The 25,970-nt window shown below is 39.1% G+C and overlaps 1 protein-coding gene across 1 annotated transcript in view; it reads right to left on the bottom strand.

Annotated features, from left to right (window-relative positions):
• Positions 1–15,597: 15,597 nt before the first annotated feature.
• Positions 15,598–25,970, bottom strand: part of LOC134210337 (uncharacterized) — a 28,497-nt gene continuing 18,124 nt past the window's right edge. The window contains exons 10-18 of the mRNA XM_062686387.1: positions 23,164–23,674; positions 22,389–22,707; positions 20,190–20,328; positions 17,866–17,981; positions 17,311–17,802; positions 17,034–17,252; positions 16,610–16,975; positions 16,196–16,483; positions 15,598–16,133 (exon numbers count right to left, since the gene is read on the bottom strand). Coding sequence (XP_062542371.1) covers positions 15,845–16,133; positions 16,196–16,483; positions 16,610–16,975; positions 17,034–17,252; positions 17,311–17,802; positions 17,866–17,981; positions 20,190–20,328; positions 22,389–22,707; positions 23,164–23,674 — 2,739 coding nt within the window. The 3' untranslated portion in view covers positions 15,598–15,844. The remainder of the gene's footprint in view (positions 16,134–16,195; positions 16,484–16,609; positions 16,976–17,033; positions 17,253–17,310; positions 17,803–17,865; positions 17,982–20,189; positions 20,329–22,388; positions 22,708–23,163; positions 23,675–25,970) is intronic.

Genomic DNA, 25,970 nt, shown 5'->3' with positions numbered 1-25,970 from the left:
AGAAGAATTGATTAATTCCCAATAATGCATATTTTGAATCACTAACGACCACACGACCCACGCCATAGGCTGGAATAACAAAACCAAATAAGAATCTTGAAAGAATTAAACTTGACTGCCACTGAAGCCAACCATGCGAATACATATTTGTAGCATCTCCCTCCGACGCGCGCTCGTGATTCTGCTACGGACGCCAGGCAACTTTATGGCGTCTCCAAGCGGATAATTTGCGAAAAAAGTTCGCCTCGCCTCAATCTTCCTTTGTATAGAATGGAAGCCCTGAGAAGAACCGATTTTTCCAATATCCCATATGTATTTGGAATAAAATTTGTTCAGCAACTCCGCCGATGCTTAGAGATGTCGTAAAATCTCGATTAATCGATTAGTAACTAATCGATTACTCTCGATTCTTGACGATTATTGAATCGATTCATCGTTGAGTAGTAATCAAATCAAATTAATCGATTATTATAACGATGAATCGATTAATTGAAGTAATTGAAATCTAATAGTTGTCGTAAGATCCCGATTAATCGATTACTCTCGATTCTTGTCGATTATTGAATTGATTAATCGTTGGGATTATCACATCAAATAATCGATTAATCGAAGAAATCGATTAATTTGCGACATCTCTACCGATGCTGGGACCGCTCTCCGCGATATTTCAAATGAAATGCCACACGCGCGGGGGAAAGCAGTTTTCTTATAATCAATAAAGATGGCCCATTAGTCCCGCCTCTTTGTTGTCCGGTATGACTGCAAATATTGTGTACCCGTCACACACTTACTAAAGGGGAGTGACTACAGGTTTAACTTTATTGATTACAAGAAAGCAGCTCTTCCGCGCGCGCGAGCCATTTCGTTCGAGGTGTCGCGAAAAGCAGATCGTAGTCCCACCATCGGCTTCGGCGGAGCTGCTACCGGAAATTTCATTCTCATCAATGGTGTGGTTCATGCGGTCGTTCGCGCTCAGATTAAATTTTCTTGTCTGAAGTACTAATGATTGGCTACAATCAGAGAAAGTAGCTCTTAAGTCACAACTTGAGGCGAGATGAATTTTGTTCAAAGTAAAACTTAATTGCTTGCGGTGATGGCAGATTGTTTTCTATCGGTAGCAGAATCACAAGCGCGCGTTATAAAAAGACGCTGCCGATAATTATTCGCGTGGATAGCAGTAACAGTCAAGTGAAATTTTCCATCAAGATTATAATTCTAGTAGGTAGCCTGCTACTTGTTTAAGGTTTTATTTCCATCCATGCGAATACATATTTGCTGCTTCTCCTTCTGACGCGCGCTCGGACCGGCAGTAATGCTATGATTCCGCTACCGATACCAAACAATTATGCTTTGTTCTATGAAAAAAGTTCGTCTTATATCAACTTTCTCAATCACTTATCAATCACTGAATCATTGTTCAAAATTAAATCCACACGAGAAGAGTAGTTAAGTGCTAGACAATCATCATATAATTGAGCTCAGAATCACGCTAGAATATTTCACTGAAAAATTTTCTAGTTCCTAGCGGTTACACTATAGACAAATTATTTCAACTTAACCTTCCTCCCAAACATAATGGTGGTTCTGAAAAGATCCGATTCATTCCCAATTATGTGCCTCACCAACAATAACTACTGGACTGCGCGACAGCCATCTGATGATTCGGCTCTACGCACGCCGGTAATTGCCAGATCCAAAAATGCTGCTTGTAACACGGATGTAAAGATGTACTGCTGTTGCCACGACCGCCACCACTATCGAACGAAAAATTTTCATCCGCACCAACACAGCCGTTGTCGCTAGGACCGCTTCTGGACGCCTTGGTCCGCTTGGACGCGAAACACGGGGCTTTTTATACACAGGAAAAACGAAGCAGTGGATCAAAAGGCCCGTATCTTACTGCAATCTGATGTCCGTGTTGGGGATTTATGAACGAGATTGGTTATTTTTGAATTTTTCACCCGGTTTGGAAAGAAATAACATTTTCAATAGTTTGCCGTTGATAATTAATAGTTTTAATACAATTAGCAAATTGGTGGAAAGTTTCCGAATCTATTAATAACAAAATCTCGAAAATCCGTCGAAAGATAAAGTCGCCATTACCGTTTGAAATCTTACATGATTTCGTGACGGTCCCCAATTTGGAAATTTTTGTTTTGCACCCTGTATCCGAGGCTTCCCCTTAGACGTAGTAAACGTCAAAATACACGAACAAAAAACACGTCCGTACGTGCTGCTGTCTCGAACTGGAATGGGCCACGCGCGCGCGGTAGAGCAGTTTTCTTATAATCAATAAAGATGGCTCATTAGTCCCGCCTCTTTGTTGTCCGGTATGACTGCAAATATTGTGTAACCGTCACACACCCCCCAAAGGGGCGTGGCTACAGGTTCAACTTTATTGATTACAAGAAAGCAGCTCTTCCGCGCGCGCGAGTCATTTCGTTCGAGATGTCGCGGAGAGCAGACCGTGGTACCGCGATGGTGTGGGTCGCGCGGTCGTCGTCATTAACATTAGCAGCGCTCAGTTAAAACTTTCTTGTATGATGTAGGAGGAATGACGGCTTTGGCAGGTTTTGTTCTATTATTGTCAGGGGGGTTTTTGTTGACCAAATTTTATGAAATTTGGCCACAACTTTCTTTGATATGCTATGATATGAGATGATATTTGATATGAAGTACTAACGATCGGCTACCATCAATGAAAGTGGCTCTTGGGAGCGTTCACAAATTACGTAACGCTTAGAGCGGGGGGGGGGGTTGGTCGAAATGTGACGACCCATACATAATTTTTAGATGCTTCATACAAAAAGTGTAACATAGGGGGGAGGGGGGGTTGAAAATGCCCAATTTTTGCGTTACGTAATTAAAGGATCTTCCCTTAAGGTGACTCGGGGAGGCACTACACACCGTGTTATTTTTCCTATCTTTTGTCTCTTTCTAACATTGTCACCTCGTAATTTTGTAGTGGCGTATTTCGGTTTTCAGTTGTTTGATGTAACTGTAAATGTATCAGCATGTAGATTTCGAGTAAGAACGCGCCGGTGATACTTTTTCAAAATCATATTTGTTGTAGAAAAAAAAATTAAGCATTCATGATAATCAATAGTATCAATAGAATTGGAAAATTGCTGAAGGGTTTCCGAATCGATTGATAAGCAAATGTCGAAAATAAGATAAAGACGCTATTAGCGTTTGAAATCTATCCTAATTTTTGTGACAGTCTCGAATTTGGAAATTTCCGTTTTAAACCATGTATCTGAGTCTTCCCTTAGACGAAGTTTACGTCGAAAAATCTGTAGCAAACATCAATACTGACGCCATACATTTTTTTCAGTCATAATGCGAATCAATTGTTTGCATGGTCTCCTTCCGATACTTGCTTGGGATTCAACTACCGACGTTAGCGTTGCGCTTTGAATAAAGTTCATCTCGGAACCGATTTCTTTTTCAATCAACAGGAAAAATACAAAATTAGAGTCTCGCGGGAAAATTTCATTTTGTGCCGACAACATCCAAATCGTTGCAAACGCCACATTAGTGAATAAATTGCTGTAGCAATCTTCCGATGACAGCTTACGATCGGACCGGCACTAACGCTATGATTTCGCTACCGGTGCCAAACAATTATGCTTTGTTCTATGAAGAAAGTTCGTCTAATATCAACATTCTCAATCACTAAAATCATACAACTCCGAATTACGCTAGAAAATTTCACCGAAGAATTTTCCACTTGCACTTTAGGAAATTTATTTCAACTTAACATTCCTCCCAAATATAATGATGGTCCTGAAAAGAACCGATTAATTGCCACTTATGTTCCTTATTAACAGCAGCCACTGGGCTGCGCGACCGCCATCCGATGATTCGGCTCAACGAACGCCGTCGATTGCCAGATCCGCCGAAGATGGGACACGGATGAAAATGATGTGCTGCTGCTTCCACGACCGCCACCACCACCGACCGAAAAAAATTCATGGACGCCCTGGTCCGCTCGCCGTGACATCCAGAATGAAAATGACGCGCGCACGCGAAACACGGGGCTTTTTATACACAGGGAAAACGAAGCAGTGGATTAAAAGGCCCGTACCTTACTGCAATCTGATGTCCGTGTTGGGGAATTATGAACGGAATTGAATTTTTCACCCGGTTTGGAAAGAAACAACATTTTCAATAGTTTAACGTTGATAATCAATAGTATCAATATAATAGGCAAATTGCTGGAGAGTTTCTGAATCGATTGATAAGCAAATGTCGAAAATCCATCGAAAGATAAAGACGCTATTAGCGTTTGAAATCTATCCTAATTTCGTGACGGTCTCGAATTTGGAAATTTCGGTTTTACACCCTGTATCTGAGTCTTCCCCTTAGACGTAGTTTACGTCAAAAATTGCGGCTTATTACCAATTTGTTACAAAAGAAAAGTCACACAATAAGAAATCAACCATCTTGTAGGAAAAGGCCCTGACACGGTGCCCGGTAGACTATTATTATAAAATAAAAATGTCCATCAAAACCAAGTAACTACAGGGATCGATTCATGTGGTAATTCTACACCTCTGGACCAAATTTTCAAAACATCCCTAGGAAGAATCTCGAGAAATCTAGATTTCGAAGATGAACTATACAAACGTCGATTTGTCCGATCTGATAGCACTCCCATGCAAACCAACACCACCAACAGGTAGCCGAAGCCTCCCTCTATCTGTCTATGGTGATGGTTTGCGTGGGAGGGCAATCAGTTCGGACAAATCGACGTCTGAATCTTTGTTTACAAAATCACATACGTCCTTTTGAATAAGTACCCGTGATTTGAAGTTTTTAGCTAAGAAATTTTAAAAGAATCTATATTTTAAATCAAGATACCCGAATACCTGGTTGGCTACAGCGTCAATATACCTATGCCTGGCGTATTGTTTTCGCTATTCTTTCTTCCGAAATTCGCACTAAGTGACCAGCCCACTGTAGTCTGCCGTATTTTATATTCACAATATTTTCTTCTTTGTATATTTGATACAGCTCATGATTCATGCGTCTGCGGCACACAGCATTTTCTAGTTTCCTTCCGAGTATTCACATTTCAATTCAAGAATATCCCAAAATACCTACTAAGCCGTAAAAAAAATGAACCAAGTTATTTTCAACCAGTTTGCAATTGTTGCTTTCTTCTTCTTCTTATTGGCATTACATCCCCACACTGGGACAGAGCCACCTCGCAGCTTAGTGTTCATCAAGCACTTCCACAGTTATTAACTGCGAGATTTCTAAGCCAAGTTACCATTTTTGCATTCGTATATCATGAGGCTAACACGATGTTACTTTTATGCACAGGGAAGTCGAGAAATTTACTAGACCAGCACCGGGAATCGAACCCGAACCCTCAGCATGGTCTTGCTTTGTAGCCGCACGTCTTACCGCACGGCTAAGTTGCCTTTATTAAAATTATAAATATCCATTCGGCAACTCCGAGTGGCCGGTTTAAATCTTGAAGAAATCGATATTTGTGCAGCCCTCAGCTTAACGCTTCCGAAGTCGTTGGACCACCTTATGACCGCCCTTGAAAATCTGCCGGAAGATGAACTAACATACGAGGTGATGAAGAACAGGTTGCTTAGTGATGAATCGAAGCGTTCGGATCAAATGCACAATTATGAAGAAAAACATACTGCATTTCACTGTCATAAAACGAGTTTCGAGTCTTGACTCAAGTCGAGTCAAGTACGAGACACTGAAGACGACCTTACAGTTTCAGACTACCATTTTCGCATTTTATTTATTGAACTGTTATTTATTGATTCAACATAGAATCAGTTTAATATTATGGACTTCTTATTTTTCAGAACATTTCACATTATTAGGCTGATTACTTGGCTGTTTAGTGCTAATAGGTTTGAGCATTCTTGAATATCGACCCTACATGGGAACAATCCCGAGAAAAGGCGGAAATGTTACAATGACAATCAGTCACTATAGTGGATCCTTGCAAATTACCACTGGAGATGCCAGAGTTGTGGTTAGTTCAATCATAATTTGGCCAGTACAGAAGTTAAACAAAACCCTATTTTGACACTGATATTAAGATAGCAAACCAAAAAAATCCCCCAAAATATCGAGAATACAATTCATCCTTCCAATTTGATTCAGGAGTTCATCCAGAAATTCCTCGAATAACATCTTTAAATGAATATTCATCCTGGTGTTATTTCATAAATTTATCCAGAAATTCTTTGGAAAGTCTTCCAGACATTTTTTTTGTAAATGCCTCAAATAACATCTTTTAATTTTTTTTTAGGAATTCCTTCGAAAATCCTCTAGGTATTACATTAAAAATTATTCCAGGAATTCATTTTAAAATTTCAACAGGACTTCTTTTAAAACATCATCCAAAATGAAATTTCTTCGGTAGCTCCTAAAGGTGATTCTATTGAATTGCACTAACTTCTGAAAGATTTCTTCGGAATTTTATTTTAGCAAAACCAAGTTTCGTAAGGAGTTCTTTCGGAAATTTATTCAGAAATTCTCTAAGAATTCTTAAGGGAAATATTCCAAAAAATCCTTTTGTAATATTTTCAGAAATTCCTACAAGTATTCATTCAAAAATAATTTCATTAATTCCCAGAAATTTTAGAAAGAAACTATAAGAATATCCGAACGAATTACAAAAGGAATTTCTAAAGGATTTTATAACGGAATTTTCGAAATTCTTAAATTTCCTCAAGAATTTCTTTGGACATTCATCCAAGGATTCTTTCGGATTTTCCTCCAGGGAATTCTTTGGAAAATCCTCAATAAATTACTCGAAAAATAAAACCAGAAAATTCTTGGGAAATTCCTCCAGATATTCCTTTGAAAGTCCAAAGAAGAATTCTATCTATCTATATAATTAAAATGAAATGGTCTGTGTTCGTATCCGCATAACTCGGAAACGGCTGGATAGATTTCCTTCATTCCTTCAGCCGAAACGTTCATTATAGTTTCCGACGGGTTTATATATGATATTTCCTCATGCGAATTACGCGTAAGGTTGTGCAAATTGTGAAAAACTAAAATTAGGATTCGTATGAAAATTTCACATGGGCATTTTCGCTTACTACGCAGGACAACGTCTGCCGGGTCGACTAGTATCTAATAATTCTTTCGGAATTTCCCTTAAAACTTTCTGCTGCCTCCATCATATTTCTTTTGGAAAACCTTAGGGAATTTTATATGGATTTCTTAGAATTTTCAGAGGATTTCCCGTAAAAACTTTCGAAGAAACTTTTGGAGAAATTTACAAAGGCTTTTCCGGAGGTATCCCTGGAGGAATGTTTAATGGAATTACTGGCGGATTTTTTTTAATTGTGTGGAACTCCTGGAGGAGCTCCCGAAAGCATTTCTGGAGGAATTTACAAATGATTTTTGTGGGAAGTTATCACGGAGGCTTCCCACGGTACACAGCGGAACCGACACAACTCCCGGCGGGGTATTTCGGACGCGTAAAGTGGACGAGAAAACACAAGCGATTCGCTCTCCGCGGTGGTCGTTTATTAACTATTATTTACATTCAACATACAATAGACAACAACATATTCACAGGGCTGGCAAGGGATTATAAATATCGTACACATAACATTAGACTTGTCCAACATTCAACAATTTTTTGAAGAATTTTCCGAAGAAGAATCCGAGCGGGTTTTGCTAAAAAAAAATTCAATGTAGTTGCTAAAAGAATTTCTTAAGGAACTTCCGGATGAATCCCTGAAGAGATGTTCGTAAGAATTTACGATGAAAAGTCTTATGGAATTTCCTTGAAACTTTCCTCCAGAAATTTCTTCGAGAATCACGACGACAGGATTTCCTCCAGGAATTCCTTCAAAAATTCATTTATTCATCTGTGTGTACTATATTTATAGTTAAAATTAAATTAAGCCGACACAAATATGTTTTAAAAAAATATATCCCTATGGGTTATTCACGCAGAAAAATATATTGTAAACTGAAAAGGATTTCGTATCGATTCAACAAATTTTATTGTTGACTCACGGCTTACCAGTAATTCTTATTGATTTGAAAAAATATGATCAGTTACTTCGAAAATAAATTTTGTTGTTTCTAAAAATGATTCACCTTAGCTACATGCCACAAACAAAAATAAAATTTTGTAGAAACAAATTTTTATTTTGTCGGTGCAAAAATTTTAATTGTTATTTCAAAAATATTGTATTTTTCATTTCTAAGCCTGGATTTTTTTACATTTCAGTTGTCATTGTTTTCTTATAAAAAACAAATTGTTTACTGCATTTTTTTTGTCCTGAATTGTATTATATGTCATACTTCTGTTGTAGTATTTTTGCCTCCATCCTTCGTTCTAAAATAAGAAAGCAATAATTCGTTACACATTGTGCTATAAATTTACCTTTAAGCGAACAGGAATGCGAGAAAAATGTTTTTCATTTTCATCCATTTATTTTTATGAGTTTCACCTAAGCACGGAAATATGAGAATAAAATTCTGAAAAGGTACAAAGTTGAAAGCACAATAATTTTATTAACTCACCTTGAAAACTTACACACTTATGTTTCATCATTATTTCTATTTGTCAATATTTATTTTAAATAATAATAAAACAGATTTTTTCCTAACGTCTCATATTAATATATGATTCTTTTGGTCAAACATGGCGGAGGCCTTCTTTTGTTCAAACAGGCAGATTATTGTTTCTACAAAATTGATTATTTGAATCAACCTTAGTCGAAAATAGGAATAGCGACGGATAGCAAATTTTGTTTTCGATTTCAAATTTTGTTGATTCAACAAGTTTGGTGAATAAATGTAAAGAAATATTTTTATTAGTTTTATGCATTAACAGTTTGTTGATTCTACTCATTGTAATTTTAGTTTCAATGAAGCTATATTTTTCTGCGTGTTCTTACCGGAAAATAATAAATTGAGGAGGCAACGATAAAATTTCCAAAGTTTTTAAATGGTTTTCAAAACTTTCTCTTACAAATCCAAGGAGTTTTAAGATTTTTCCCATTTAAAAATTGATTATTTTTACATAACTTTTAATAACTAGGGAGCAGAACCATTTGGGCAGCACCCCCTATTCCCGTCCGCAACGTTAATAACTTGACCGCGTTCCATTCAAATGGCTTGATTTTTTGTACATCACTAGATATCGACAGAAACTAACCATGTACTAAAAAACAAGTAATTCGGTTATAATGCGCTCGAGTAATGACCGTTTCTGACGGGAATAGGGGGTACTGCCCAAATGGTTCTCTACCCTATTTGTAACGGCCTTTTCCCTCCCAAAAGAAACCAGGAATTTTTTTCCTACCAAAAGAAACCAGGAACGAATTGTTTACTCAACTCGAACTAAATTTTAAATCAATTCTAAATTTTTACGGAGAAAAAGAAAAAATTGGATGGCTCCGCGGAAATAACGCGCAATGAGCAATCCCCGCAATGAAGAAGTGTAACAAAGAATGCGTTGATTTCAATTCTTGTTTTGAAAATACGTGTTTGACAAGTTGATTATTCTGCAGTTTAACAGATTGTTGTTCCTAGGATGTTTGGCGTGAAATTCGGAAAGCTTTGCGTTTACCCAATCTGACTAAGCGAACAATGGAAAAAATGGAGCTTGTAATTCAACATATAGGTTACCGATGTAAGGTACCCCGGGGCAAGTGAAAATACGGGGTAAGTGGGTACTATGGCTACTGATTAATCGGTGAACGTTTTTAATGGTAACAATGTTCTAGAAAGATGAAGCAGAACTATCAACGAATTCGGCTGACACAAAAATATTTGGAATCAAAACCATTTGCGGCACCATAATAATGGTATTGTTTAATCATGACTTTAAACTACCGGTAAAAGCTTTTACTTTTATTTTAATTCAATGGATTTCCATCAAAATAGTCGTTTCTAAATTCAGCATTGATATGGAAAGTGAATATTTTGAGCAAATAAATATTTGTGTGACATCGAAAACGATTTAAATGTTTTCATTAAAGTCAAAATCTGCAATTTTCACTTGCCCTTGAGTTTTAACATACACGGGGCAAGTGGGACATATTTGAACAACATTTTCTATAGAGCCATTTTACCTGTTTTTAGATTGTTGTCTAGTTAAAAATAACTTTGACACTCATATATCGTTTGGACCGAATCAAATGCAGTTGATATCGTTGGTTTCGTTGTTAAGAACTAGTGTACAGTTGATTTACCAAATGTGTATTTTACTCTCTGGAAATTATCTCCCTCATGGAAAAAAAAACAATGGTTATAACCAGAGTCTATTATATAGAGTTAAGCCCTCAGTACACTGTTTGTCATGATGACAAATATTTGTCAACTTTATCCGGATATCTATAAGACTGACCAGAAATCGACATGGATATCAGGCTGACTTGACAAATCAAGACAAAATTTTCAAAACGTCTTATCTGCTTTTGTAAACAAAGATTCAAACGACGATTTGACGAATCTGATAGCTCTCCCACGCAAACCAACACCATCAATAGGTATGTGAAGGTTTCCGCTATCTGTTGATGGTGTTGGTTTACATACAGAAGCTATCAGATTCGTCAAATCGTCGTTTGAATCTTTGTTTACAAAAGCAGATAAGTCGTTTTGAAAATTTTGTCTTGAAATATTTGTCATTATGGCAAACAGTGTACTGATAGCTTTACGCAAAGAGGATCTTCTTACACTTATTCTGAATGATTCTCTTCTTATTCTGTTGCCAACTTGCACTTTTGTTCAACCCATCAAGTGACTTCACGGGAGCGTTCACTTCTAAAGCTTTTTAATTCGATAACCGGGTCACCCACAGAGTGCAAACAGGTGAGTTTCTTGTTGCTACTTTATTGGGGAATGAATTGATGTATTTTGAAGCTGTTTCTAGATCAAATCTAATACATTTCAATTAATGCGTTTTAATTCGCCATAATAATCATTAGGCGATAACAATACTTCCGCCTCACCGACAAGCATTTGTTTACTTTGCTCGATAGGTAGACGGTTTGACAGTTCAATAGGTAGATTTGGCTTCACTCTTTGCGCAACTCTATATATAATAGACTCTGGTTATAACTATGCAAAATTTTCCATTTACAGTGCAAACAATCTATTTATTCTACAATAGATCAACAGGGTCTGTCTTGTGTTTTGTTATTTTTGAACTTCGCATCAGATTAACAGATATTCAGATGAATAAAGTTCTTAAGACAAAAATTGGCCATTTCGTTCTATTTACAACACTGAGCATTGCCTGAATAAAAACGTTCATTTTGAAGTTCTAATTTATGTAATAATTTGTGAGAGAAACATTAATTCGAAATGTGAACAAAGATTTGCTTATCTTTCCATCTAACACATTTGGTAAGAAAGTAAGCTAATGAAAAGCCAGGCAACAGCCAATTAAACCGGCTGTTGGCTTGTTTTTATATCTGCTAACATTGTAATCCCTTTTTTGGAAAAACAAAAGTCTGACAAGCACTAAACCTCCATCTATCATCTGAAATACTACGACTCAGAAATTACATGAACATTATATCTACATTCTTCGAATTAGTTTCGGTCAACAGTATAAAGCAGAATAGGTCCCACTTGCCCCGTCTGAAGGGGTAAGTGGGTCCCTTAGGTAAATTTATTTATGTCACTACCAATATTTTTTGTAACTGAATAAATGGGTTACAACACTTCTACACTTCAACAACGGAAGCATATAATGATGTATCCGTGGTTAATGTCCTGAAATACCCTGTTTTCTAAGTATGCGTTAACAATTTTGCTGAACTAGCGTTTTTTTAGGTCCCACTTGCCTCGGGGTACCTTATTGCAAATATCAAATCGATCAACCAATACGATATTGGTCGGAACTGGCTGTCCAATCCGTATACAAATTTTCTCATAGAATAATCATAACTTGAGATATCATAACAGCATTATTCTACCCAGTGGCGTAGCCAGGGGGTGGTTTTGGAGATAACCCCCCCCCCCCAAAGACAAAATTGCCAGAAGAAATTTTTTTTTCGAAAAAAAAAAATGTTCAGAAAACCCCCTCTGACCAATTTTCTGGCTACGCCACTGATTCTACCAAATAACCTCCTTTACCCCTCTACCTTCTCAAAATCAAAAAAGCCCCAAAAAGACAGTGAAGAGACAGAGTTCATTATATTTCTTTCCCTATAGACGAATCCAAGTAAAAATAAGAAGAAGACACACGACGGTGTTAACTTTGACAGATCCTACAGCACAGCATAGGGAGATCATTTTAAAATGCTTATAATAAATTCTAGACAAAATGTAATTAAAATCTGATTGATGTACGGTATGGAAAAAGTTCTGAATTACATATCTGGAAGCTTATCTCAATTTTTTAAATATTTTCCAAAAATGTATCTATCATACAGTTCGGAACTTTTTCCGTACCATAGGGTATCTGTTCCCATATTAATAACAGCCCGTATATTAATCTCAACCGTTAATAAACCAAATAAAAAATCAATTTGATTACAATTTCTCACATCGTATGTACACAATAATGAATAGACCATCTTCTCCAATGTTTGGAATATTATTTAAAATTCCGTTTGAGTAATGTTTTAGTTCACAAGACTCAAATTATTAAAAACAAAATTATAAAATACATTTATTTTCATTTTCCTACCTCTGAACTGTTGATTTGATGCACTGCTCGATTGCTACTAGCAGTTTCATCTCAATTTCACGCCGTTGTTTTCCACTCAATTTAAAGCTAAAACAAATGAATCCTTTCAAAATACACTTCACAACACATAGAGCACATCACAATTTCACTATAAATATAATCATATTTGAAAAACTAACGCGATTTCCTATAGTTTGATATAGGTTTATTTCGAACAACGTCTAAATTATTCTTGTCCGTATTCCAAACTATTTACATGGCTGACAGCATCGGCAAGGGTTGCCGACCTAGATTTTTATTTCAAAAATGCTTGAATAAACTTTTATTGTGAAATTCAACTCTTATGTTTGTAAAACAAGGTATATCGAAGAGATAAGCTATGACAAACATAAAATTAAACTGATAAGTTGGAAAACTACAACGAAAACTGGAATTTTGTAATTATATTTCAACTCAAATACAAAACATTGAAGAATTCGGCATCACTGCAATCATATCGTTACGTATACACACAAGTAATAGTGTGCGTATTTTATGTTGGAAACAGTATTATTGATATAGGTACAGGCATAGGATTAACTTTTTTTGAATGTTATTGAAATAGGTGCATGGCAGTGATGATGTTTTTTAGCTAAATACTTCTATAATGTGATAACAATTTCATTTTTGAAGTTACCAAATTGTTGTCAATTAAAAATGACGTGAGCCGAGCATAATTATTCTTATGTTTCTTGATTATTGGGTGAGAAATAAGGGCATTTCATATGCGCATTGGCTTATTGTTATTGATATAGGAACAGATACCCTACATCAATCAGATTTTAATTAAATTTTGTCTATAGAATTTATTATAAGCATTTTAAAATGATCTCCCTATGCTGTCCTGTAGGATCTGTCAAAGTTAACACCGTCGTGTGTCTTCTTCTTATTTTTACTTGGATTCGTCTATTGTCGTTCCACATAGCTTGTATTCTCATTCCTAGGGCGATATGACATTCCCACCGAATAGAGTAAATATATCATCGTGTTAGTCTCATTATATACAAATGCAAAAATGGTAACTTGGCTTAAAAATCGCGCGGTTAATAACTGTGTAAGAGCTAAATGAACACTAAGCTGCAAGGCGGCAATGTCCCAGTGGGGACGGAGGATTTGAACTATTTTCGATAGTAGAAGCGATTTAGTAAATGTTTAGCATTTTCTAAATTATTCGCTTTCGGTCCACTTCGTGTAGTTATTTCACTGAATGACACACTGAAAGTAAACAATGTTACGATAGTTGAGCATAGCTCAACTATCGTAACTTTGATCATTTACTAGGGAAATATCCGCTCAAAGAGGTTTGGATTTTCCAGTAATCCAAATTTTGCTTGCAATGCGTAATATCTGGTTAACTAACTAAAAAACGCACCGCATCATCTCACATCGTTAAACAGCGGGCAAACAACTTTTGAATTTCAACAGTTACAGAAATGAATCAAGTACGGTCTGATAGTGAAATGCATTTAACACATTGATCAAAATGCTCGGATCGATGGGTGCAGTTGACCTCCACAAACGTCAAATCAGAGACTAACCCACAAGCAAGACGGCGGCCATTACCACCATTACCACTCGCGGAAAACTGGGTACAGTGTCCCCGTACAATAAATATAAATCACTGGTGATTTAACTCACGCAGATTAAAAGTGCGCTTTTACAAAAATCCATAGATTTCCGCAGAAATTTTCCAATTTCCGTAGTTTTTATCTATACGGATCCGTAGATCCGTAGAAATCATTAAATTCCGTAAATTTACGGAAATTTCCGTGGGCCCCAGAGACGAAATTTTTAGAAGAATTTTTTTTTCTGGCTACACCACTGAGCCTTTCTCATGTGTTATAAAAATTGTATATTCGCCATAAATGCTGAGACCATAGTCCGATATGGCCAATTTTCAATAGGAAACAATGGGACAGGATTCTGCGTCGAATGCAACGTGTTATCGGTAAAGAATAAGTGTCTGAAGAATAAGTGACACTCTCGCCACATTTTTTTTTGGGTGGATGCGCACAGACATACACACAAGTGCTGTCCAATGAGCAGCTCGAAGTTGTTCCCGTCCTGCTCGTTTTTTTGTCAACAAATGGGCATGAGCAGGACAGGGAGAAACTTCGAGCTACTTCAAGCTCTCATTGGACAGCACTACAGACATCAGTGCTGTCCAATGAGAGCTCGAAGTTTCTTCCTGTCCTGCTCATGCCCATTTGTTGACAAAGAAGAACGAGCAGGACGGGAACAACTTCGAGCTGCTCATTGGACAGCACTATCACCTCAATTCGTCGAACTGAGTCGATCGGTATATAACATTAGTGCTGTCCAATGAGCAGCTCGAAGCAGCTCGAAGTTGTTCCTGTCACGCTCATGCCCGTTTGTTGACAAAAAAGAACGAGCAGGACGGGAACAACTTCGAGCTACTTCGAGCTGCTCATTGGACAGCATTATTATGGGTCTCAGGGCCAAAAAAGTTTGTTTTTGGAGCGATTATATAAGTGCTGTCCAATGAGCAGCTCGAAGTAGCTCGAAGTTGTTCCCGTCCTGCTTGTTCTTTTTTGTCAACAAATGGGCATGAGCAGGACAGGGAGAAACTTCGAGCTACTTCAAGCTCTCATTGGACAGCACTATAGCCTTTACGTATACTTAGTATAATACGAGAAAGGCAAAAACGATAAAACTTGTCAATAAGTTCAAATTGAGGGTGGCTCATATTGCCCCGGATGTTCATAATGCCGTTTTTATATGCATGGCGACCAAGGCCATGTCAGGCAGAGAGTAGTCAGTCAGCGATAACAGTAAAAATTCAGAACTGTCAACAGTGGAGAAGGGCAGTTTCTTGACTGTCATCATAATTTCACGTTTTTGTTTAGTTTAATGAGACTGCAATCAACCTAACGAACACACAATTAAAGTGTAGATGAACCAACGATAGCTCAACTAGTGAAATTTGACTTTAATCCTATAGAGTAAAAGAACATCGGATTTCATTTCCACTTAAAATTTGTCACATCTTACCTGGGCAATTATTACTGACTACAATCGCTTCTTATTCATTAATCATGTTTAAAATGAGAAACTTATTTTGCGTATGTCGATTAAGCAAATCTGTTATTAAAAAGTATTACATATTCAACCATGTAACTCAATCCGATATTAGAGACTGTCTGCAGAATCAAAGTATTCCGCAAAATTATCAACAGTGCTCGATTTCACACTTCTACGAGGCTGCGCTCTAGTGGCCGACTGACTTTTGGACTTTTCGGCTTGTTTATCTTTGCTACTGTAGGATGATTCAAAACTTCGCTCTGAATTATCATCTCCATCGGAATCCTTCGACCCTTTAGCAGTTCGATCAGTATCTTCAGGTGTGCAGTTATCTCCCGCTCCAAACTCCTTCAATATCGTTCCATGAGAATGCTTCATGTGTTGCCAAAGTTGCACACTGAAAATGAATAATGTTCACGATTAAATACTTGCTTCAGTAAAACATAATACGCTTCCTACTATATCCTAAAGTTTTGATTGCAAATGTGGCATCGATATTCCTTTGTTGGATGGACCATCCTATCATGAGATTTCATCTGCGTTATCGTTGGGAACGATCTATCACACTTTGAACAATCGAACGACAGATTGGGATTTTCGTATGCTTTCTTTTTGATATGTTTGTTTGCCACGTGGCAGTGCAAAGCTTTAAACGTCGAATATATCTTGTGACACTCTCCGCATTCGAATTCTTCGGCGGGCCCGTCTTTTGATTTGTGACTCTCCATATGGATTAACATTGCTTTTCTGTAATGAAAGACACGGTTGTCAAATGAACCATAATCATGATCTTATTTAACAATTGTTCAATCCAACAACAAACACTTAATTGCTTAAAAATCATTTGATTACAGTATTTTTTTAATGTTTTACCTGTAAGGATAGGTCCTTTCACATTGAGGACACTTATGCTTTCTCGCCTTATGAACTATTCTCTTGTGAGACCTCAGACGTGCGTAGTCCTCGAAACTTTTCTGACATACATTGCATTGAAATGATTGTTCATCCGACTTTTTCATTAAAAGAGCCGATATAAGTCCAGTTCTTTTAGGTGTTGTTGCCGGTTGTGATGAAGAGTTGTCAGAATCATCATTCGATTCGCTATCTGCCTGTGCAGCTTCCTTCTCAACATCGGGAGCAGCATTGGTTGTTTTTTGTTGCATCATTCTTATCGGTTCAAAATCTTCTCTAGTTTGTCGGCGCAAAACGTGGGTTCTCATATGCTTTGTTAGATTGTCACTAAAAATTAAAGTGCGAGGTAAAAAATAAATCACTAGTAATAAATTTATTAATTCACCGAAATGGAAATTTATAACCGCAGATCTCACACTCGTGAGTTTTAGGCTCGTGTTTACTTTTTTTGTGAGTCATTAGTGCTCGCTTCCGGTTGTACGTCTTTGGGCACAAATCGCAAGAGAATGTCTCAAGTATTTCATTTTGTTCTTTCACTGGCGGCATTAATTTCTGTCTTTCGGCAAGAGGTTTGTGCGTTTCTACATGCTTTTTCATCAAAAACCTGCAAAAAAATTTGAATGGTAATTTCTGCTTCGAAACTAAAAACTGTTCCGACTTACCCATTTATGAAAGGCCTTTCGCAAATAGGACAATGGAATCTTTTCTTCCCATGGATTTTTTTGTGGCCGTACAGCTTATATTTATCTGCGAATACCTTATGGCAAACATCGCAAGGCAGTTTCAAGTCAACGTCGGGTGGTATGGCTTTTGTTCCATCCACGATGTAATCCTCATCCTCTATGCCAATAGTTTGTTCTTCTTCTCTTTTTTCGTGAGTTTTCATATGATTATCCAATTGACATTGGCGCTTAAATATGCGACTGCATTTAGTACACGCATACCCATTTCCATCTCCATCTCCTTTTGTAGAAATAATTGACTGCACACCATTAGCCTCACTTTCCTTGAGTTTTTGCGCTTGAAGACGTAACTTGGCTTTTTTGCTTTTAGGGATCTGATTTGTAGTGACAGGAAGGTTACGTTGATGTTTGAGCCTTTCTTTCAATTTCGTCAAATGTGCAATCGAATATTCGTGTATGGTGAGGACGGATCTGAGATAGAAATATACTAATTAAAACGTTTAAGGACAAAGACAGCATTTGGTCGCCACAAACCTTAATGTGTATGCCTTATTACATATGAGGCACTTATGATTCTTCGGTCCATGTACAATTTTTTTATGCCGATGGAGCACCTTGTCAGTTGGGTACATTTTAAAACATACGTCACACTGCGAAATAGAGAATTTTACTTTTACTACCATCACCTCTAAAGATTCTGAGATTAAATTAAATTATTTGAGAGGAAATTTTGAAATATTATTTGGAAAAGAAAAGATAAGGAAAGTGTGGTAACCAATACCGAAGCAGCTGCAAGATTTTCTGTTCTTGAAAATTTAAGTTTGAAGACCAAATCATTTTTGCGTCCATCAGCCAGAAAAATGTTCACAAAACTGAATTCAAGTTCTGTCAGCTAATCATAGCTTACCGCGATTTTTCTTAAATCAAAAAACCATAATCATTATCATAGATGCAATAAGTTGGCCGTTTTATTGGCCATGTTTCAGAACAAAGCACACATTAAATAAGAGAAAGAGACACGTGTTTGATCATTATACATCTATTTTTAGATTATACATCACCGTATTCTCTACATCTTTTCCCTTCTGTACTCTGTTAATTTGTACAAAAAATAAGAATTAAATAAATTTTTATTCAAAATTTTCTTCAAAGCAATACATATTAGGTTAATTATAATATGAGTTTTTCCAAAACTAATAACAAACACAGTCAACAACCTGCTCAGACTTTTTTGGTATCTTTATTGTTTTTTTTTTTAAGTTTTACATTAAGTTCAACACAGCATCTGCACAGACGATATTCTTATACAAAATATTTATTAAAAAATCCGTCTAAACCAAAATAATTAATTCAATTCCTATACATAAAAACGATTAAATACATATCTTATTGAAATTAAATTTAAATCCTTTCTCAATCTAATCAAAGTTTAATTTGCGTCTGATCCAAAAGAAACCGAAGTTCAATTCAAGTTCAACCTAAATCCCAACTAAATCTTGCTCATTATCCATTGAAATTCATTATACTTAACAATACCTAATTTGAAGAAAATTAATTCATTTAAAATTCAGATTCTGGTCATTCAAATTCCAATCCGATTCCATTTTTGTAAAAAAGGGAACATAAATAAAAATACGGATTCATTCAAAAATCTTTTCAAATATTGCTTTATACAACGGTTAAGTTTTTCTCTTTAACTCATATCAAATTCACTCTCGTGAAATTTATCTCGTTGTACATTTATTTTGGGATTTTTACTTCGAAATGCAAATAGCTAGATCTCGTTCAGTTCCTTCTCAGTCTTTGATACCGCTCACTGTGGTAGGTCAGGTTAGTTTCGCGTTCAGATAAGATGCACCACATGCCCAATTGCGCGTTCAACTACTGTATCGTTATATTGCACGATCTTTGGCCATTTATTCCGTATAGGTACCTGTTTCAACGAACATTCAAACGTCACCACTAGTAGATTCTCTGGGGGAACGACTCACATATTCTGCTTTCCCTCAACTTTCAAACATGCGTTCAAGGATGCACCGCCACCAGCAATCAAAATAAATGCTAAAGAACAAGCTTTCTTTTCAAAGATTATCTACTGATTCCGTACAAAACTAAACTAGTGATATCGCCAATCCAATCAAAATCCAAATTAGAAGATACTTTTCTTTCAAATTAGATGTGTCAAGCATCTGTTATTTGAAACAAAATATATAAATCAAATCAAAAGCTAATCAGGTCTTTTTTGAATTTCAATTATAGCAAATTCCGAAGCCGTATACAATTCATTTTATGCCCAAAGCTTATCTTATGCTTACAAATTTAAGGTGCCAATCGTTTGTTATATTTTAAATCTATACTTTTTCAATTATTAATACTGAAAATTCAATTATGATATTTTTATTTAGCATCTGTTGCATAAGCGAATCATTAAATATCATAAATGAAATCCATATCAAATTTAGATTGTACTTTCAAAAATTTTACAGTTTGATCGGCATTTCTACACTTCTCAAGCCATTTTCGTTTCAACACCATTCGCTCCCTTGCTCGCTCCGGATCCCAAACGATTTCTGTTTTCGAAACAGCTTAAAAGCTACAAACTTCATTTAGTCACTTATCGGTTTTGGAGACCTCTCGCTCCAAATTTCACTCCACAGAGACCTCTCGCTCTGGTTTAGTTTTCTGTCAGAGACCTCTTGCTCCAGTAATTTTATATTCCACAGAGTCCTTTCGCTCTGGATATGCCTTGGATACAATTTCCAATTTTTGTTAACTTAGTAAAATATACGAAGTAGATCTTCTACTCGGATTCATTTTTTTACACATGAAATAGCCCAAATGCCGTTAGAAGAACTTACACACTTATTGTTCTGAGAGCTTGTACTGCGCCATGTGGTAACCAATACCGAAGCAGCTGCAAGATTTTCTGTTCTTGAAAATTTAAGTTTGAAGACCAAATCATTTTTGCGTCCATCAGCCAGAAAAATGTTCACAAAACTGAATTCAAGTTCTGTCAGCTAATCATAGCTTACCGCGATTTTTTCTTAAATCAAAAAACCATAATCATTATCATAGATGCAATAAGTTGGCCGTTTTATTGGCCATGTTTCAGAACAAAGCACACATTAAATAAGAGAAAGAGACACGTGTTTGATCATTATACATCTATTTTTAGATTATACATCACCGTATTCTCTACAGAAAGTAATGAGTTTTACTTAGTCTCGCCGAAAATTAATTGAGTCGAAAACGTATTCAGAAGGGGCGAAATGTAATCACAGGGCAAACTTCTCTTTTTTCACAATTTGTACAACATTTTGGCGACGAGGAATTTTTTTCAAGAATTCAACGCTTTGGAGGAAGAGCTGCAGTTCTCAAGATGCCTGGATCCGGCGACTTTCAAGTAATCTACCAGCAAATCCTGCGGCAGAATCAAGCGATGGCGGAGCAAAACACCCGGCTGATGGAGATGATGGAACGTTTCGGCAATCAAGAAAACGTTTCCAATCGGTCGGCGGGCAGCCCGGAGTTCATCATCGAATCTCTGGCCTCCAACATCCGGGAGTTCGTCTACGATCCAGACAACGGGCTCGTTTTCGACCGGTGGTACCGGAAGTACGAAGACCTTTTCCTCAAGGACAAGGACGGAGCGAAGTTGGACGATGCGACGAAAGTGCGGTTGCTGTTGAGAAGCCTCAGCGTGACGGTGCACGACAAGTACGTCAACTTCGTGCTCCCAAAGCACCCCCGTGAGTACTCGTTCGATGAGACGGTGAAGAAGCTGACAGAGCTGTTCAGCGTCCGAATCTCCCTGTTCAGCAAGCGGTACCAGTGCTTCCAGCTAACGAAGCACGACGCGGACGACTTTCTAACATACGCTGGGACGGTCAACCGATGCTGTGAAGACTTCGAGCTCAGCAAGATCACGGCGGACCAACCTGATTTTCACCTGTGGGCTCCAATCGTCGAAGCACGCAGACATCCGAACGAGACTCCCATCCAAGCTTGAGACTAACGCGGCGGATGAATGCACTCTGGAATCACTCATCACGGAGTGCCAACGTCTACAAAACCGCAAGAACGACACGGCCATGCTGGAACACAAGAAATCGGTGAGTACAATCTGCGCAGTCAAGCAGAACAAGCCTCCACCGATGACACCGAGTTCCAAATAGAAGAATAAGACGAAGTCCGAAGGTCAAAAAACACCCTGCTGGCAGTGTGGTGCAATGCAGTACGTTCGCGATTGCACCTATACGAAACATGTTTGTCGAGACTGCAAGCAAACCGGCCACAAAGAGGGGCATTGTGGATGCTATACATCGAAGGCAACAATCAAGAAAAAAAAGAACGTGAACGGCATTTTCTCCATCAACCAGGTCAGCTGCACTTCTAGACGGAAGTTCCTAACGGTGGGTCTCAAGTCACTCTGCAGTTGGACACCGCGTCCGACATCACCATCGTTTCGAAGAAGCAGTGGAAGAAGAACCTGGGCTCGCCAACGCTGACTCCCACAACACGGACTGCCCGGACTGTGTCGGATGACGCTTTTCATCTACTTGGTGAACTCCGATACCCAATCAAACTCAGACGTGTCACCAACACCGCAACTTTCTACGTGACCAACAACAGCATCAACCTGATCGGTCTGGACTGGATCGAGCTGTTCAAGCTGTGGGACACCCCGCTATCTGCAATCTGCAACCAGGTCCACGTTGCCGATGGTCAAGTCAATCAAATCCAAGTGTACAAAGCTGCGTATCCCGAAGTGTTCAAGAACGGCCTCGGACACTGCAAGAAGATGAAGGTTCGACTTTATCTCAAGCCCGATGCCAAACCCGTTTTCAAGCCGAAGCGCCCAGTTCCTTTCACGTCCATGGAGAAGATCGATGCGGAGCTGGACCGACTTCAATCGCTGGGCATCATCACGACTGTCGATTTCTCGCAGTGGGCGGCTCCGATCGTAGTAGTGAAGAAGCCCGGAGGAAAAGTACGAATCTGTGCCGATTACTCAACTGGACTGAAGGCTGCCCTGGAGCCCAACCATTGCCCGCTACCGGTCCCTGATGACACCTTTACCAAGCTCAATGGGTGCCGGTATTTCAGCGTCATCGACCTGAGTGACGCCTATCTTCAAGTGGAAGTTGACGACGACTCGAAGCATCTGCTCACAATCAACACGCATCGAGGTCTCTTCCGCTTCAACCGGCTCGCACCAGGAGTAAAATCCGCTCCCGGGGCCTTCCTGCAGTTGATGAACAGCATGGTTGCCGATCTCGAAGGAGTGGACACGTTTCTGGACGACATCTTCGTGGCCAGCAAAACCGAAGAGGAGCACCACAAGATGCTCAACGCACTGTTTCAACGCCTTCAAGCCTACGGTTTCGTTCTGAGGGAAGAAAAGTGCAACATTCTGCAGCCGGAGGTAAAGTATTTGGCGCACATCGTAGACGAGAACGGTCTCCGTCCAGACCCGTCCAACGTGGAAGCCATTGTCAAGATGCCACCGCCCAAAGATGTCACAACTCTACGCTCGTTCCTTGGTGCGGTGAATTTCTACGCGAAGTATGTCCCGGAGATGCACCAACTGCGGCGGCCACTCGACGCGCTGCTGAAGAAGGATGCCAAATTCGTTTGGAACAGCGAGTGCCAGAAATCGTTCAGGCGCTTCAAGGAAGTACTCCAGTCGGATTTGCTTCTGACACACTACGATCCATCACTAGACATCATAGTTGCTGCCGACGCCTCGCAGTCCGGAATCGGTGCCTGCCTTCTACACAGCTTCCCCGATGGCTCACTCAAAGCTGTTGCACACGCTTCCCGCTCACTCACCCCCGCGGAGGCAAATTACGGACAGATCGAGAAGGAAGGTCTTGCACTGGTGTTTGCCGTAACGAAATTCCATCGGATGCTGCTCGGACGCAAGTTCACCCTCCAGACGGATCATCAGCCACTTCTGCGGATATTCGAACAGAAGAAGGGTATTCCGGTTCACACGGCCAACCGCCTTCAACGTTGGGCCCTGACGCTTCTGTGCTACAACTTCGACATCGAGTACGTGTCCACCGCGCAGTTTGGAAATGCCGACGTACTGTCCCGCCTCATCAACGGTTACGTCAAACCAGAGGAGGACTTCATCATCGCATCGATTCAACTGGAAGACGACATCGAGATTCCACTCCAGGAAGCCATCAGTCCGCTGCCAGTTACGTTCAAATCGGGCGCTACTCTCCAGTGCCCGGTTCTCCAACAAGTGATCCAGTACAACCAGCGTGGATGGCCCTCCAAAATCGATGACATCGCAAACCCTGAAGTTCGTCCTTTTTTCGCTCATCGAGACGCTCTACCGGTAGTGAAGGGGTGCGTCATGATGTCCAACCGTTTGGTGATTCCGGACAGTTTTCGGCAGCGGATTCTCAAGCAACTCCACCGAGGACATCCGGGAATGGCCGAGGATCGATGACCACATTGCTGGTTTTGTGAAGAGATGTGAAAGCTGTGTCACACATTCGAAGACACCGTCTAAGGTTCCGCTATAATCGTGGCCACTCGCTCAATCTCCCTGGGAGCGTATCCACATCGACTTCGCCGGCCCAATCAACGGTCTGCACTTCCTCATAGTGGTGGACGCCTTCACCAAGTGGCCGGAAATTCGCATCGTTCGATCCCCGACAACATCAACAGTGACCGAGTTCCTCGACGAGCTGTTTGCCCGTTTTGGCGTTCCCAACGTCATAGTCTCCGACAATGGAACGCAGTTCACGTCAGAACAGTTCGCGGTTTTGTGCAGGAAGAAAGGCATTTAACATTTCCGGACATCGCGATATCACCCACAGTCCATGGGCCAGGCGGAGATTTGTGGACACCTTCAAGAGGTCGTTGCGCAAAATCAACGAGGGGGAAAGTATCTCGGAATTGCTCCAGACGTTCCTCCAGGTCTACCGAACCACTTCCAGTCGTGTTCTGAATGGCAGAACTCCTTCGCAGCTGATGCTTGGTCGAAACATCAAGACGGTTCTCGATCTCCTGCATCACCAACAACCGAAGCCAATGGTTCTCAATCAACGCCAAGACGAACAATTCAACCGGAAACATGGCGCAACTCCTCGTGGCTTCCGAAAAGGCGACATGGTCTACGCCAAGGTCTACCGCAGCAACACCAAGTGGCGGTGGGCATCCGGCGTAATCATCGAGGTCATCGGACGGGTCAAGCACAACGTGCTACTGGACGATTGGCACGGACGGAAGAAGCTCATCAGATCGCACTCCAACCAGCTCAAGCATCGTTCTAGTGAAGCAACAACCGGCGCCATTGGGTATCCTGGTGGACATGTTTGGAGTTCAATCTCCTGGACCAGCAGTACAGCCCGCTCAACAAGGTCAAGCTTAGCAGGAACCACTTCCTGTTCCATCAACCTCCAACGTCCGATCCCAGGTCTAGCCACAGGTCCAACCACATAATTTATGATTTTGTACCCAACCATCCTTGAATAAAGTCGTATTTAAAGTACATCAATTACGTTTGTATAGTAGCCCCCCTTTTATAAAAAAGAGAGGTCTTGAACCACCTTAATAACCTTCCCCGGCCCAAAAAAAACCCTGTATATAAAATGTCACGCCGATCGGTTCAGTACTTTCCGAGTCTATAAGGGTCAGACAGACAAAATTCATTTTTATATATGTATGCCTTATTATTACAGAAAGACTAGCAGGACAAAGGATAGAATTAATATTGATTGCATTGATTGGGTCACCAGTTAACCTTATGAGCAAAGGCGTAGGATTACCAATCCGGAGATGGGCAGTTCGATTCTCGATCCAATCCAGGATGTTTTCGGGTGGGAAACATTCTCGATAGTCGATACCCTGCACACTTAAAATAGATTTCACTGTTCGGTAATTTTTTTGACGAAAAACTTCGGTAAACATGAAAAATTACAGTACGTTCGGTAAACAAGATTAAATTTACCGGATTTCGGTAAAATTTTACCGAACAAACTGTATTTCCTAAATGATTTGACAGACTTCGGCAGTTAAATTTACAATTCGTTCTGTAAAATCGAATAATCGCCGTACATTGTAAAATAAATACCGAACAAACTGCAAAATAAATTCTGTTTTACAGTACTCCGATAAATCGTTGAGCTGTCAATCTGTCATATTCATTATTGTTTAATCAATTTTGTATGAAGCTAGCGGCTGTTTCAGAGTTGTAATAATAATTTTATTAGATTCTGGATTCATCATGGAAAAACTAAAATGTTGAAAAGAGAAAATGATAACAGGTATGTTACGTTCATAATTAAGTAATTTGTATTTCACCGCAATAATTTTGTTTCAGCTTCTTCCATTGGAAACAATTTACTGGGAAATTGAGGCTTCTTCTAGATTTCTCCAAAGTAAAGCGGAATATTCATTTGAATTTGATTTACGTTCATCGTTGGTAGCGAAGTAGTGCTTGTACACCAGAAGCTCCGAATACAAAAAGCTAAATCTGATTTTCTCTAAATCCAATATTACTGAAAAAGTCAATTAAATAAAGAAGTCATACGTTTAAACTGCGTATTTTATTTGATAACGACTAAAAGCATCAGTTTTATTATCCCCATTCAAAGCGAAAAAACAACCGAAACGTACGG

Source organism: Armigeres subalbatus, chromosome 2 (genome assembly GCF_024139115.2).
Source record: "Armigeres subalbatus isolate Guangzhou_Male chromosome 2, GZ_Asu_2, whole genome shotgun sequence".
Lineage (NCBI taxonomy): Eukaryota > Metazoa > Arthropoda > Insecta > Diptera > Culicidae > Armigeres > Armigeres subalbatus.
Note: the sequence above shows the minus strand (reverse complement) of the source record. Positions and strands in the feature narration are given on the sequence as shown.